Below are 16,437 nucleotides of genomic sequence, written 5' to 3' on the forward strand. Positions count from 1 at the left end.
TTTTCCTGTGCACTTGTACTTTGCGATTGTGCCAGCAGTAAAAGTTGTATTGAATGGTGTTGTATGGCATTATGGCAGAAATGCCACATTCAGAGAATGGGATCAGCTGTTCTCGGGATCTGGGATCAGCGATGGTGTCCTTGCGGTTGCATGTGGCTCAATAATCAGATGGAAATTCATGCAGTGTGAAAGGGGCTGCATACTTCCTGTTGGCGTTTGGATGTGTTTGGAACTGAATAACCTCTGTATGGTGTAGCTGCTGGCATTATTCTGACATCCGTAGCAGCCAATCAGGAGCCAGATCTGCCTGACCAGGTTAGACTCCTGCAATGTGTGATGTGGAGGAGAATATATTCCTGCGATGGTGCTGTGCTCATACAGAGGTCATTCAGCTGTAACGAGCAACATAATGGCGGCTCAGGAAAGCCTCTGTTCTGTGTGTTTAGGTGGGAGCCGTGAGCGTCTCTAGTGCAGAATCAACACGATGACAGCAGACCGTGCTGAGCGAGAGGAAGATGGCAGCCCGGAGATTGTATCGAGCGGTAACATCTTGGGATCTTTTACGGAGAGCAAACAGACACGAGACCTGATTGTCAACTTGCAGATGTCCTGTATGGAGCTGGTGAGCAGAGAGGTGTGCGCGCAGAGGTTTAAAGGTGACCGAACCTGACTACGAATCACTAGATCCATATGTGTGTGACTACGGGACATAGTGAGTCTTGCTGATCCAGACTCTGTTTGGGGGTGGAGGTGGGATTACTGGGGTAATAGATTGAACTCTGCACTTGGGGATTAGGCAGGGGTAGGAGATAAGAAGCCTGTATGTCCATTGTCGGAGTCTCACCATCCTCTCTTCTTTTGTTGTAGTTATTATGGACTATTATCAGGAGCAGCCTTACCTTCTGGATCCACATCTAGGTAAGCTATTTTCATAACTGTCACAGGAGCCCTAGTGGTCAGACCGCAAATTGCCTTTCAATCGGTTTCAGCACACAGGCCATGCAAGCTTTGGTTGCGATCTTTGCGCAGAAACAGACAGAAATTTGGGCAGCAGCCTGACCAGAAGGGAGCCTGTGAGGTACGGTAATTACAACTTTACACACTATTTCAGGGTATCTGCCACCACCACTGGTATGGGCCAGTGGACCCGACTGACTGGTCCTGCGAATAAAAATGGTTAAACGCACTCTATTCTGTCTAGATATTAACAATAGTAGTGTCTCTTCAGAGACCTGAGTTCAGTTTCTGTGTATGCTGAATAATAGGGTAGCGGAACAGTGAATGACTTTGATAAAGTCTTTATTCACGGCAATATAAATAATTAATATATACAGAAAATTATTAAAATCAACAATTATTGAGACATGAGATAACACAGTATGAAAGTAAAGGGGAGAAAAAACGGATACTTAGAATTCATGAAGAGGTGTCCTTTTGTAGGAAAACTTGTAAAGTTCTTGGTTTCAATCAAAGTTCAGAGTTCAGACCAGGTGGATGCCAGCATATCCTCAAGCTGGCACAGATGTGATCAAAATGGAGTTTCAGAGCAAAATTCAAAGTTCAGCAAGATGGCCGCCAACCATGTGTCCTCTGGCTGGCAGCAGACCATTCTCATATAGATGGAATTTGCAGGACTGAGCTGCCCGGGCAGCTCATTTCTTGTAATTGAGCTGAGTTCAGAGGTGGACTTCCAGGGTCGGCCCCTGGGCCGGATTATGGTAATCACATCTGGGCAGGGGCTTTCATCAGCCCCATAACCCTGACATTTTCTCTAGGCCGACCTACGCGGCCGGCACACAATTACATATTATCGATCCCCAGAACCTACCGATTAATATGATACCTTGGATGCGGGTGCTAGGGCATATGGTTACCGAGGGGCCCATAACTCCTTAACCGAAGGAGGTATGATTATGATTTGTATACCGAGACGTTGATCCAATTTCAACGGATCTGAATACACTCCTCCCACCTCTGGGTGATACTCGTTTTTCCTTTAAGAAGCAGAAGTCATAATTCCCATGCTTCATCATTTTAACTCCTGGAGACAGTTTGTCTGGTGAGCAGGAGGAAGCCCCATTTGCTAGTCAATTCACATTGAGGTGTGAGCTGTGGGCTCATCCTGTCTTCCCCAAAGGCAGGACACTGGCCTTGTGGTTCTTAAAGAGACACTTAAGTAAAAAAGTAAAAATGAGTTTTACTCACCTGGGGCTTCCAATAGCCCCCTGCAGCTGTCCGGTGCCCTCGCAGTCTCCCTTCGATCCTCCTGGCCCCGCCGGCAGCCACTTCCTGTTTCGGTGACAGGAGCTGACAGGCTGGGGATGCGAGTGATTCTTCGCGTTCCTGGCCACAATAGTGCCATCTATGCTGCTATAGCATATATCATATACCATATAGCAGCATAGAGGGTGCTAATGTGTCTGGGAGCGCGAAGAATCATTCGCATCCCCAGCCTGTCAGCTCCTGTCAGCGAAACAGGAAGTGGCTGCCGGTGGGGCCAGGAGGATCGGAGGGAGACAGCGAGGGCACCGGACAGCTGCAGGGGCTATTGGAAGCCCTAGGTAAGTAAAACTCATTTTTTTTGTTTGTCTTAAGTGTCCCTTTAATAGCATCTGAGCGAGATCAGCTTGGTCAAACTGAGTTTTACACCTCTGGCTAAATTAGCAAGTCACAGGGCCAGTTCCCATGAAAAGATTCTGCTAACTATCTCCTATGAAGACAACAGAGACCCCCCAGGCTGGACTGCCTGGTATCCAGACATGAGATTCTGATTTGGCAGCGCAACGACAATCAAGGCAGGACCCCGATTGCGGTTGCGTTTTCGTTTCTCATGGCTGTTCCGTGATAATAATCATAGCCAATAGAGTCAGGGCCAGCAAGGCACCTCCAGACCGCAGAGAAATGTTGCTAATGTTAACAGTGTGGAGCCAGTTGACACTTAACTTTGTAAACAGATCACTTTGTGAACCTGTCAGGGCCGCTATATCAGGATCATCGCTTCAAAGTGATAGGTTCAGATCAGGGTCATGGCTACAGAGTCATTGCTTCAGATCAGGTTCATGTTGTCAGGACTCCAGTCAGTGGCTCAGATCAGTCATGCCGTCGAGTCGTGGGTTCAGAACAAGGTCATGGCTACAGTGTTGTGGGTTCAGATCAGAGATGTGATTTTGTATGTGATTTTGTTCCTGAGCTTCGGCTGGAGTACACTTTTTAAGATGCTGACAAGTCTGGCCATGTGCTTGCACTCCGGGGGTCGGTAAACTTAAGGCACATACCCTCTACACAATTTCTACTATGATTTTTACAGCGACCAGAGGTGTTTTTTTTTTGAGTAATAAGCAATTTTTTCCGTGATCTTGCAACATGGGCACAGGCATGCGATTATGCAAACGTTTTGTGACGCGTGGCTAGAACTACGGTCATGGGGATCAGATCTTTAAAGTCCCCGACAACTCCTGTGCAAACTGCCGCAATCGTGAACTCTTATACACCCCTAAGGTTTGCCATCTCGTGTACCTACTGGCAGGAAGATGGACCGGGGGGCGTGGCTTGGATCCATCCTCCTGCGTCGTCAGGGGAGTATTCAGCTTTACAATAGAGAGAAACAAGTGGAGGAGGATTCCAACAGGGCATTACCTTTTTATTCTTGATTTGTGAAATATATATTTAAATATATTTTAAAGTACTTAGAAACTGTCCAAAGACAATTTGCCTATCAATGTGCCGTAATGGCAAAAGATGTTCTGCACTATGTCCATCCGGAAAGTGACAAAGGACCTAACAAAGACGTAAGGACACTGAAATGTGATGTCAGTCCTCTGGCACGCCAACAGTGTAAGGCATCTTTGATCCAGCATATGGACCATCGGAAGCTGGTAACGGCAGGCCATGGCACCGGGCAGACAAACTGTGCAGGACATCTTCGCCATTCTGGTGCATTGATAAGCGAACTGTCTTCAGGCATCTAGTAAGTGCTTTTCATCTTTTTTATGAATTGTGAAAATAAAAGGTAATACCTTATTGGAGTAGGGCTGCACGGTTTTGCGGTTTTAAACTGAAACCGCGGTTTGTGTGAAGACTATCAGTATCCGCGGTTTTCAGAGTGCCCGCTATCTGTACGCTTGTACGCTTGGCCGCATGGTCCACCTACCGCTGCGCTGAGGAGATCCACTGGCCAGAAGCAGTGCATATTTATGATTAATGAGCCGGGCAGCAAGGGGCGGATCCACTCGAGGGAGCGGCACACAGCTTTACCAATCTCTGGATAGCAATGGAATGACGGAAGTGGTAGGTGGAGCTGTATGCTTTGTACAGCTCCGCCTACCGCTAACGTCATTCCATCACTATCCATCCAGCGATTGGTAAAGCTGTGTGCCGATCGCTCGAGTGGATCCGCCCCCACTGCCCGGCTCATTAACAATCATTAATATGCAGCGCTTCTGGCCAAGCAGTGGATCTCCTCGGCACAGTGGTAGGCGGACCATGCAGCCAAGCATACAGGGCACAGCGGGCACTCTGAAAACTGCAGATACTGACGATCACCAGATCGTCTTCACATGAACCGCCCCCCCCACTGCCCTCACATGAACCGCCCCTCACTGCTTGGCTCTTAAGCAATCATCCGCCGCACATTGTTTATTATTAAGCCCCCAGCCCAGGGTCATCATAGAGGACTTAGTTCACAGCAGGCTAATTGTGCATTGCCTGAAATACAATGCACAGCTAAATGGTCTGACACAGAGCCCGCCACAGCTAGGCTACACCCCCCTTTGCCGCCATCATACGCTCCGGATCATGTTGTTCAGCCCCCTGCCATCAACCTGACAGAACCTGACCCCGCCCTCATACACGGGCCATGCATGCTAAAGCTTGTTTTGAAAAAAATTGTGGAAAAAAAAATCTTAATCGCAATTTCTGAGAGAAAAATCACAATTTCAATTATTCCCTAAAATCGTGCAGCCCTATATTTGAGTGCTCATTCTTTGCTGTAGTGTGTGATCAGAGCTGGACTTTGAGGAGCAGGACAGAGCAGGCATTACAGTGGGCTCATATCTCTATCTCTATCCCACATCGTTTGCTTATTTGAAAACTTACAATGGAACTGAGATTTTTGGGGGCAAATCGTATGTCTCAAGACAATAAGCTGGCATCCCAGGGAGTGCTCTGGCAGTAAACGGACATCCCAGGGAGTGCTCTGGCAGTAAACGGACATCCCAGGGAGTGCTCTGGCAGTAAACGGACATCCCAGGGAGTGCTCTGGCGGTAAACGGACATCCCAGGGAGTGCTCTGGCGGTAAACGGACATCCCAGGGAGTGCTCTGGCGGTAAACGGACATCCCAGGGAGTGCTCTGGCGGTAAACGGACATCCCAGGGAGTGCTCTGGCGGTAAACGGACATCCCAGGGAGTGCTCTGGCGGTAAACGGACATCCCAGGGAGTGCTCTGGCGGTAAAGGGACATCCCAGGGAGTGCTCTGGCGGTAAACGGACATCCCAGGGAGTGCTCTGGCGGTAAACGGACATCCCAGGGAGTGCTCTGGCGGTAAACGGACATCCCAGGGAGTGCTCTGGCGGTAAACGGACATCCCAAGGGTCTGACATCTCAGGATGCTCTGGCGGAAAACGGACATCCCAAGGGTCTGACATCTCAGGATGCTCTGGCGGTAAACGGACATCCCAAGGGTCTGACATCTCAGGATGCTCTGGCGGAAAACGGACGTCCCAGGGTGCTTCATAAGACCAAAGCTGTAAGCAGCTCCCTACCAAATAAAGTGCAACATGCTCTGGTAGTGGAACTTTCACCCAGAAGTCCAAACATGTAGCAAAGGAGTCTTGACCTGGCATTGCCTTGCAGTAAATATCAGCTCTTCTATTGAGGAATCTTGCAGGATACAGCAAAGGTCAGCAACAATGTGACATTTTGAGAAGAGCCTCCTCTCTTTCTCAAGCTTGCTAGCCCACTAAACATCAGAACAGCAAATCAGCCTTCAATGGACAGGGACCAAACAGAGTGCCTGGAAACCTGAAGGCCAACCAACCAAATTACTGTGGGCAGTCATATCACAAGATCCCTAATAAACTGATGGATAACGAACAATGCGGGTTTTATGCACATGTGCCCACGCATGTGTATATTGCTTATTTGTTTTCCGGCACAGTCGTGAGTTTTTTTACGCATTTCATGCAATGTTTTTTTTAACTTCCCGTATGCCACACCTTCCCTTTGGTGATTGGTGATTTGTTTGTCTGCAGTTCCCCATCAGGTCTGTTTTGGGCTGATAGTTTGGGAGCTGTGATGTCATTTTGACAGTCAATTGTGGTTGGTTGTCCTTCGGACACCCAGGCACTTTGATTGGTCCCTGTTCATTGAAGGGGACTACATAAGGCTGATTTGCTGTTCTGATGTTTAGTGTGTTAGCAATCTTGAGAAGGAGAGGAAGCGCTTCTCGAAACATCACATTGTTGCTGTCCTTTGCTGTGTCCAGCAAGATCCCTTAATAAAGGAGCTGATCTATACTGCAAGATGGTGCCAAGTCAAGACTGCTTCTTTGCCTCCCAGGGTGCTCTGGCAGTAAACTGGCCTCCCAGGGTGCTCTGGCAGTAAACTGGCCTCCCAGGGTGCTCTGGCAGTAAACTGGCCTCCCAGGGTGCTCTGGCAGTAAACTGGCCTCCCAGGGTGCTCTGGCAGTAAACTGGCCTCCCAGGGTGCTCTGGCAGTAAACTGGCCTCCCAGGGTGCTCTGGCAGTAAACTGGCCTCCCAGGGTGCTCTGGCAGTAAACGGGCCTCCCAGGGTGCTCTGGCAGTAAACGGGCCTCCCAGGGTGCTCTGGCAGTAAACGGGCCTCCCAGGGTGCTCTGGCAGTAAACGGGCTTCTTAGGGTGCTCTGGCAGTAAACTAGCCTCCCAGGGTGCTCTGGCAGTAAACGGGCCTCCCAGGGTGCTCTGGCAGTAAACGGGCCTCCCAGGGTGCTCTGGCAGTAAACTAGCCTCCCAGGGTGCTCTGGCAGTAAACTGGCCTCCCAGGGTGCTCTGGCAGTAAACTGGCCTCCCAGGGTGCTCTGGCAGTAAACTGGCCTCCCAGGGTGCTCTGGCAGTAAACTGGCCTCCCAGGGTGCTCTGGCAAAATGTATTATAAATACATACTTGCCTAAGAAGTGGTAAGCCTCTGGATCTTAATGAAGCTTTCCTCGCTGTCCTATGGTCCCCTGTTGCCGTACGTGGACTCTTCAGCTGATTAGGTCTGCACTCCTCTTCTTGCATGTGGCCTGTCCTGTGCCATAGCAAGAGTGGCTTATGTCACAGGCGCAGTATGGCCACACTCATGCTTGAAGAGGGTTGTGGTCCTGATCAGATTACAGACAAGCTCTTATTAGTAGTCTTTGGAGGGTCTGCCCTCAGCGATGGGGGACCAGAGGACAGCGAGGGAAGCCTCAGTTTGACAGTCGATTGTGCATCCCAGGGTGCTCTGACAAACCAGTGTTATATATTTCATGTCTGATCAGCTGTTTTTTGCAGGTCAAAACATTTCCCACACTCAGCATATCAATGTCTTTTTACCAGTGTCAGATATTTCATGGCTGAGCAGCTTATTATTGCAGGTCAAAACATTTACCACACTCCAGCACAGCAATATGTCCTCTCATCAGAGTAAGAGATTTCATGTCTGGAGTGTGGTAAATGTTTTGACCTGCAATAAGCTGCTCAGCCATGAAATATCTGACACTGGTAAAAAGACATTGATATGCTGAGTGTGGGAAATGTTTTGACCTGCAAAAAACAGCTGATCAGACATGAAATCTCTTACTCTGAGAGGACATATTGATATGCTGATCAGCTTATTATCGCAGGTCACAAAATGTCCCATACTCAGCATATCAATATGTCCTCTCGCCATTGTGAGATATTTCATGTCTGATCAGCTCAATGTTGCTAGTCAAAACATTAGCAACACTCAGCATATCCATGTATTCTCACCAGTGTCAGATATTTCAGCTCTGGCAAGCTTATTATTGCAGGTCGAAACATTTCCCACACTCAGCATTTCAAGATGTCCTCTGACAAGCGTCATTAATATGCTGAGTGTGGGAAATGTTTTGACCTGCAATAATAAGCTGAACAAACATGAAATATCTGTCTTCTCACCAGTGTCAAATATTTCAGCACTGACTGGGAAATGTTTTGACCTGCAAATATCAGCTGGTCAGTGCTGAAATATTTGACACTAGTGAGAAGACATTAATATGCTGAGTGTGGGAAATGTTTTGACCTGCAATAATAAGCTGAACAGACATGAACTATATGACACTGTTGATAATACATTGATATGCCAAGAGTGGGATATGTTTTGACCTGCAACAATAAGCTTGTCAGAGCTGAAATATTTGACACTGGTGAGAATACATGGATATGCTGAGTGTTGCTAATGTTTTGACTAGCAACATTGAGCTGATCAGATATGCTGAGTATGGGACATTTTTTGACCTGCGATAAGCTGATCAGCATATCAATATGTCCTCTCATCAGAGTAAGAGATTTCATCTCTGATCAGCTGTTTTTTTTGCAGGTCAAAACATTTCCCACACTCAGCATATCAATACATCCTCTGAGTGTCAGATATTTCAGCTCTTACAAGCTGACACTCATGAGAGGATGTATTGATATGCGGAGTGTGGGAAATGTTTTGACCTGCAATAAGCTGAACAGACATGCTGAGTGTGGGAAATGTTTTGACCTGCAAAAAACATCTGATCAGGCATGAAATCTTACTCTGGTGAGAAGACATATTGATATGCTGATCAGCTTATCGCGGGTCAAAAAAATGTCCCATACTCAGCATATCAATATGTCCTCTCGACCATTGTTAGAAATTTCCTGTCTGATCAGCTCAATGTTGCTAGTCAAAACATAAGCCACACTCAGCATATCCATGTTCTCTCACCAGTGTCAGATATTTCAGCTCTGACAAGCTTATTGTTGCAGGTCGAAACATTTCCCACACTCAGCATTTAAATATGTCCTCTAACAAGCGTCAGATATTTCATGTCTGTTCATCTTATTGCTGGTCAAAACAGATCCCACTCTTGGCATATTAATGTCTTCTCACCAGTGTCAAATATTTCAGCACTGACAAGCTATTTGCAGGTCAAATCATTTCCCAGTCAGTGCTGAAATATTTGACACTGGTGAGAAGACCTTAATATGCTGTGTGGGAAATGTTTTGACCTGCAATAATAAGCTGAACAGACATGAAGCATATTGATATGCTGATTGGGAAATGTTTTGACCAGGAACTTAGATATTTCAGCTCTTACAAGCTAAGTTCCTGGTCAAAACATTTCCCAATCAGCATATCAATATGCTTCTTACCAGTGTCCGATATTTCACGTCTGATCAGCTTATTATTGCAGGTCAAAACATTTCTCACACTTAGCATATCAATACATCCTCTCATGAGTGTCAGATATTTAAGCTCTTACAAGCTGAGTGTGGGAAATGTTTTGACCTGCAAATATCAGCTTGGCAGTGCTGAAATATTTGACACTGGTGAGAAGACCTTAATATGCTGAGTGTGGGAAATGTTTTGACCTGCAATAATAAGCTGATCAGACGTGAAATATCTGACACTGGTAAGAAGCCTATTGATGTGCTGATTGGGAAATGTTTTGACCAGGAACTTAGCTTGTAAGAGCTGAAATATCTAAGTTCCTGGTCAAAACATTTCCCAATCAGCATATCAATATGCTTCTTACCAGTGTCCGATATTTCACGTCTGTTCAGCTTATTATTGCAGGTCAAAACATTTCCCCCTCTCAGCATGTTAATATGTCCTCTCACCAGTGTCAAATATTTCAGCACTGACAAACTGATATTTGCAGATCAAAACATTTTCCACACTCAGCATTTCAATATGTCCTTTAACAAGCATCAGATATTTCATGTCTGTTCAGCTTATTATTGCTGGTCAAAACATTTCCCACTCTCTGCACATCAATGTATTTTCAGCAGTGTCAGATAGTTCAAGTCTGGTCAGCTGATTATTGCTGGTCAAAACCTTTCCCACTCTCTGCACATCAATGTATTTTCAGCAGTGTCAGATAGTTCATGTCTGTTCAGCTTATTGTTGCTGGTCAAAACATTTCCCACTCTCTGCACATCAATGTATTTTCAGCAGTGTCAGATAGTTCATGTCTGTTCAGCTTATTGTTGCTGGTCAAAACCTTTCCCACTCTCTGCACATCAATGTATTTTCAGCAGTGTCAGATAGTTCATGTCTGTTCAGCTTATTATTGCTGGTCAAAACATTTCCCACATTCAGCATATCTATGTCTTCTCACCAGTGTCAGTTATTTCCGCTCTGACAAGCTATTTGCTGGTCTAATCCTTTCCCACACACACACACCTTTCAATGTTTTCGCAAGTGTCAGATATTTCAGCATTGATGAGCTGATATTTGCTGGTTAAAACAATTCCCACACTTAACAACATATCAATATGTCCTCTGACCAGTGTCATATAATTCATGGCTGATCAGCTTATTATTTCAGGTCAAAATATTTCCCACACTCAGCATATCAACATGTTTTCTCACCAGTGTCAGATATTTCACATTTGCTGGTTGAAATGTATCCTACACTCATCTGACACTGATGAGGGGACCTATTGATATGCTGTGTCTTGTCTGATCAGCTTATTATTGCAGGTCAAAAAGATTTCCTACATTCAGCATATGATGTCATCAGTTTATTTTCCCCTCTGGTTTCCTTTAAGTAATACATGTATTTATACAGACCTATGTATAAGACCTGAAACGGAGACAACTGAGGAGAATAGGATGAGTGACAACTGGGTCATCTGCAGACCAACAGCACAGTGCACCAAATAATGTCTGATGATCGGTTTTCATTCATGTTTGGCTTTCTGTTTCTTACAGGCAGCATGTTGGAGCTCTCTGGCTACTTCTTGCCATCTCACTATCAATTGTTTACAAAAAGGATATGTTGTGGCGAGTGCACTCAATGAAAAAAGCCGTGAACCATATACAAAAAAGATGGTGCAACATCCAGAATTAGTAAGAAATATCATTCAATTATATCAGGAAGAAGCAAAGCATTCCAGGAGCAACCGATCCACTATAAAACTTGAACTTTTAATATACTTCTTTGTAAAAAAGACATTGGTAATCAACGGCTAAAAATTCAAAAAATACAAAACAAGTAATACTTAGCAGGTCACTGCAGATGTTTTAGAGGTGCGGAGGTGAAGTCGACGGCCGTTTCGCCCCACAATGAGGGCTTTCTCGAGATCTCACTAGCAATGTTCCCCTTTGTAACATGGCTTTATATCTACGTCAACAAGGAGATGACATCATGGCCAATCAGTACTATAGAGAGAGGAGGATTTCTGCAGGAATGCCACATTACTGCAACTTGTCATTTTAGCCCAATCACAGAACTTAGAAGCATTGGACCAATCAAAGAATGGAGAATTATTTCAGCGGAGTGTGTTCCAGTAAATATTCCTGTACATTCCGCTCATGATGATGAAATTCAGTCTCAGTGGAACCTTCCCTGGGACATCTGCCCTGTCCACAAAATAAAGTTCCAGTTTTGCCCTGTAACATGGATAGTTCAGAATCCTTCTCATAAAACTTGAAAAATGATGTTCCTGAGGTCTTGTCTGATGTCCTGGAGACCTCTGAGTTCCTCCCAAAGGGTGCAGAACTTGTAGGAGATGTCTCCTGCCCCTCAAGTCCTTCTGAGGTGTTGCCCACTTCAGTAGGCATTGCTGTTGTGCTGACTACCTTTGCAGCTCTGGTGGAGCTTCACTCATATGTAGTCAATGATGATATTATTGTCACAGAGATTTCTAGGTTTGAGTCCAAGCCTTCTTTTGAAAGTCCAGTGCTTGAGACCACTGCTCGTGGTGATTCCCTGCCCAGTTCTTGGTTTTGGTCTTGTCGTAACGGACTCTGAGGTTGGCAGTTCCTCGACGTGTCCGGAGGTTCCCCTTGGGCTAGTGTACCCCGATGTGTTCTGTGACCCAGAAAGCCCAAGTGTGTCTCGGTTGCCAGCCTGCTCAGATGCTTCCTTGGTGGAAACCTGTTCTGATGTTGCCTGCCTGCATGCCCAGAGTTGGTCCCTGAAGGCCCTGGTCCTGATGCTTGTCCTGGTAATTCTGAATCCAGAATTGTCATTGGTTCCATAGGGGTTCTTGATAGTTCTCCGTGTGAGCCTGGTGACCGTTCTGCCCTCCTGGGATCTCTGCGGAGCTTCAAAGTGTTCTGGGAGATCCTGGGAGAAATATTTCCTGGTACCTTGGATGAGATCAGCAGTGGGTGCTTTGTGGAAAGGGACACTTCGAATGGGTATTGTGGCAGGTTTGGTATTTTTGGACTGTCCTTGGAAGGTGGTGGGCATGGCTCGGTGGGTGTCGATGGCTTCTTCTCTGGCATTCACAGTACTGATGGGTGTTACGCTGAGACTTGTGGTACTGATGGGCATGTTTCGGTGGCTTCTCCTTCCGATGAGGTCTGTTTCGGGTGGGCTGACTCTGGAATTGGGCCTTGTCGGGCTGCCCCAACCTTCATGAGTCTTCAGTTAGTCTTTTGCAAATATCAGTTTAGAGGCTCGTCTGGAATCCGACCCTAGAGGAGGGGGTACTGTAATGATCCGCTCAGCTGGATGCACTGGCAGACCGCTGTTTGACCATTCCTCTAGTCTGTGGGCTCCAGGTCTCTGCAAGAGAGACCTGTCTTTCCATTACAAGTTTCTGGTCTGTTCTGCTGCTGAGGAATTTGCATACACTCGTTATGCAAATCCCCTACCTGCCTCCTTTGATGTCTGGCAGTATAAAGAGCTATGTTTCCCAGAGTCCTTTGCTGGTCATAAGGGTTAGTCCTGTGGAACACTCTTGGAGTGTCAGCCTTGCTCATTGTTTGAAGATTACTTTAGAGTAATTCCTGGAACTGCACTAGGCAGATTCCCTAGTGCAGTTAGGATTGCATATCTGTTTTGTTTGTCTGTTGTGATTGTTCTGTCCCAGCGGTGGTCGACAGGAAGTCATTCTGATCTTTGTTCTTGGAGTATAGCTGGAGCAGCGGTTGCTACCAGCTATCTCCTCTAATCTGTATTGCCTGGATCGCACTCGCCTTGCGCTAGTGCTGTGGATCCGTCTCTCTCACTTATTCCTGTTTTCGTGTATCTGTCTTGTCTGCTACGAACGCTTGCTGGAGGCTCGGTGAGGTAACCGTTAAGCAAGCGCTCGCGTCCTCTGTTTCATGTTTGTCTGTCGGTGGTTAGTTAGGCGTGCTTGTCTCTGTTGTGCTTATCACACGGAGACCACGCATAAATGCGTGCACTGTTGCGAATGAGTGCGGTGTTCGCGTTTAGTTAGCGTTTATTTTCCTTATCTTCTCATTGTATCATTTGCTGTGCCTTTGCTACTCTCGTGCTCTGCCTTGCTGTAGCCTTGTGTCACCTCTGGCAATCGCCTCTCTCGCGATTGCATTCCTACTTCATATCTGCTGTTGTGTATGCACCGTCGCGGGTTGGCGACTAGTTTGGTGCACACACATACAATCTGTCCCTGTGCTCATCCTCTTTCGCAATCGCTTCTCTTGCGATTGCGTTCTCACTTGGTTTCCTTTGTTGTGTGTCCGCCGTCGCAGGGTGGTGGCTAGATTGGTGGACATACATACATTCCTCATCTGTGCTTATTCGGTCTTGTCGCTGTTAGCAATCGCCATCTCTGGCGATTGCCTTCTCACTTTGTCTTCATGGTTGTGTGTTCATCGTCGCAGGCTGGCGACTAGTTTGGTGGACACACATACCCTCTGTCCTCTCTCTTTCAGGGCTATCTTGCCTTGCGTTTCTTCCCTTCGTGCAATTCCTGTCTGGCGTGTGTGGCAGGGTAGAGGAGCTGTTCCTTTGCACTCCACAGCTCCACCTGTCGACAGGAATTTCCCTCTACAGGTGCATTGCACCTTTTGCTGGGTTCCCTCAAATTACTTGCTTGTGGAGGATTTCCGCAATGTCAGCGCACGTCTTGTGCGCTGATCACGGAGAGAATTCCACAATCGTTACACTATGATTTTGGATGTGGGGATTCATCATTCTCTTTCTAGACCCTTATCTTAGCTACAGCCCTTATATATATATTGCAACCATCTACGGAATAGTTCTTTATAAAAGGCTTGGTTGTCTGTTACAACACCATTTACTTTTGTCACTTATGTATTTTGCTAGGAACAAAGATACCTGAAGAATTAGTGGAGATTTTGATATCCGAGTCCTTCCATTCCCACTCTGAGGGACTTCAGTCTGAAGAGAATGGCTGGTTTACATGAAGATGACTTATATGGATCCTTAGAGATGCAGATCACACCTCATTTCTGATAATATAATACATGATGCACTAAACATGCCTGTTGTGCGGACAAGTCCAGGGTAATTGGTATCATCCCGATTCAATACTTCTGAATTAAGAGATAAAGGGAAGACCATAAGACCAAAGTGAGTAAAGTATGTAGGGTGTCAAGCCCTCATAAATTACTTTATGCAGGTGCAAAGGGTCTCCTTTAATCACAAGCTCCCCCCTTTGATGCCTGACTCACTGGATCGGGCAGCTAGACGGAGCCGAATGCACATCAGGGGTATAGGACACCCCTATGCCTCTCTGGCAATCTGCACGGCACTTTGTAATCCCGATCACCTCGTCATCAGTGAAGCCAATAGCCAGCTGCTGCTGCTCGAGCTGGGGCCCCACTGAATCCTAGCTCCACCCCTAAAGGACCAAAGTGCTGTTGAAAACAGTTAATATTTGTTTAGCATTTTCACATTAAAGGCCGGTTCACACGGGTGCTAAAGTAAGGAGCTTGGTGCTCCTCACTTAAAGAGAACCTGAGATGAGAAGCATCTCACGTTCCATGCTTACCTGGGGCTTCCTTAAGCCCCCTTGAGGCCACTCGTCCCTTACAATCTCCCCTGGTGGCTGTGGACCCTGGCAATTCAGCCCTTCATTGGGCATGCGCCTCCCTCATGCTCCTGTTCCTCAGCCACGGGAGCGCAATGTGCTCCTTTTCCCTCTCCCTGTTTATGGTAAAAGTTCAGTGAGCACCGTTTTATTTACCAAGCCCATGCTGCATCTGGTCTGCTCTTCCTCCTGGCATCTGCATGCTTTATGCCGAGATCCTTCAACTTCTGATGCGTGTCATGTCATCATGAGCCTCCAGGGGCAGCATACAGCACAGAGGAAGAGTAGACCAGATTCAGAGTGGACTAGGTAAATATAACTGCACTTTACAAGGAAGGGGAATCTGGCTATGGTGCGGGGTGGGGGTTCTATCATGATGCTTGTGCTGGTGGCCCGGGCCACTGAAGTTCTGCCCATGTGACTTTATAACCAGTTAGTGAAGCTTCCTCTTGTACCTTTAGAACAGTGTTCCCCAACCCTGTCCTCAAGTACCACCAGCAGTGCATGTTTTGTGGAAATCCACACAGAAGTATTTCATCAGCTCTGCCGAGACACTAATTACCTCACTTGTGAATATGTGCTATTTCCTGCAAAACATGGACACTGGGTGGGCCTAGAGAACAGGGTTGGGAAGTCCGGACCTATAATATTTCTCTCCAAGGCAGAGAACACACTAGATGCGATTTTGCATGTGTCCGGACGGCAAAGCGCACACAATTCCACAGGCTATTGAAGTCATTAGTCTTGCTCTGGAAAACGCTCACCGTGTTTTGTGTTTGCGATTTTCCATGCATTTTTAAATCGCATATCTTTCTGCTTTTCCCTGCACGATGTGCACATTTGCATACAGTATATTCTGCCAGAAACGCAGAATTGCAGAATAGCGGCAAAGCTTTAGCAGAAAACGTAAAAGCCAACAGAGACCCGGAAATTGATGGGGAAAATGGCCCTGCAAGTGTGTTTCCTGCCTAAGCAGTGGAGAGGACTATTGTAGTCAATGTTATGAGTACTCACAATGCACAAAAACCTACAGACTGTGACAGGGAGGGGAGCCAAAATCAGAATGTGAACTCTGGCCATACACAGTACTATCCAACTGTACCACAAAATGGCCATACACAGTACTATCCAACTGTACCACAAAATGGCCATACACAGTACTATCCAACTGTACCACAAAATGGCCATACACAGTACTATCCAACTGTACCACAAAATGGCCATACACAGTACTATCCAACTGTACCACAAAATGGCCATACACAGTACTATCCAACTGTACCACAAAATGGCCATACACAGTACTATCCAACTGTACCACAAAATGGCCATACACAGTACTATCCAACTGTACCACAAAATGGCCATACACAGTACTATCCAACTGTACCACAAAATGGCCATACACAGTACTTTCCAACTGTACCACAAAATGGCCATACACAGTACTATCCAACTGTACCACAAA

At 46.4% G+C, this 16,437-nt stretch overlaps 1 protein-coding gene across 4 annotated transcripts in view; it reads left to right on the forward strand.

Annotated features, from left to right (window-relative positions):
* The window catches only part of LOC137541174 (tubulin-specific chaperone D-like), a 94,914-nt gene extending 78,746 nt beyond the window's left edge, over positions 1 to 16,168 (forward strand). For 2 of the 4 annotated variants that reach the window (XM_068262346.1, XM_068262347.1), the window contains exons 2-4: positions 447 to 656; positions 868 to 918; positions 14,243 to 16,168. In XM_068262346.1, the coding sequence (XP_068118447.1) occupies positions 485 to 656; positions 868 to 918; positions 14,243 to 14,343 (324 nt within the window). In that variant the 5' untranslated portion in view covers positions 447 to 484 and the 3' untranslated portion in view covers positions 14,344 to 16,168. Of the gene's footprint in view, positions 1 to 446; positions 657 to 867; positions 919 to 10,929 lie in introns of all 4 variants that reach the window. The other 2 variants (XR_011025095.1, XM_068262348.1) reach the window with 2 other exon arrangements.
* Positions 16,169 to 16,437: the final 269 nt, after the last annotated feature.

Source organism: Hyperolius riggenbachi, chromosome 12, assembly GCF_040937935.1.
Source record: "Hyperolius riggenbachi isolate aHypRig1 chromosome 12, aHypRig1.pri, whole genome shotgun sequence".
NCBI lineage: Eukaryota > Metazoa > Chordata > Amphibia > Anura > Hyperoliidae > Hyperolius > Hyperolius riggenbachi.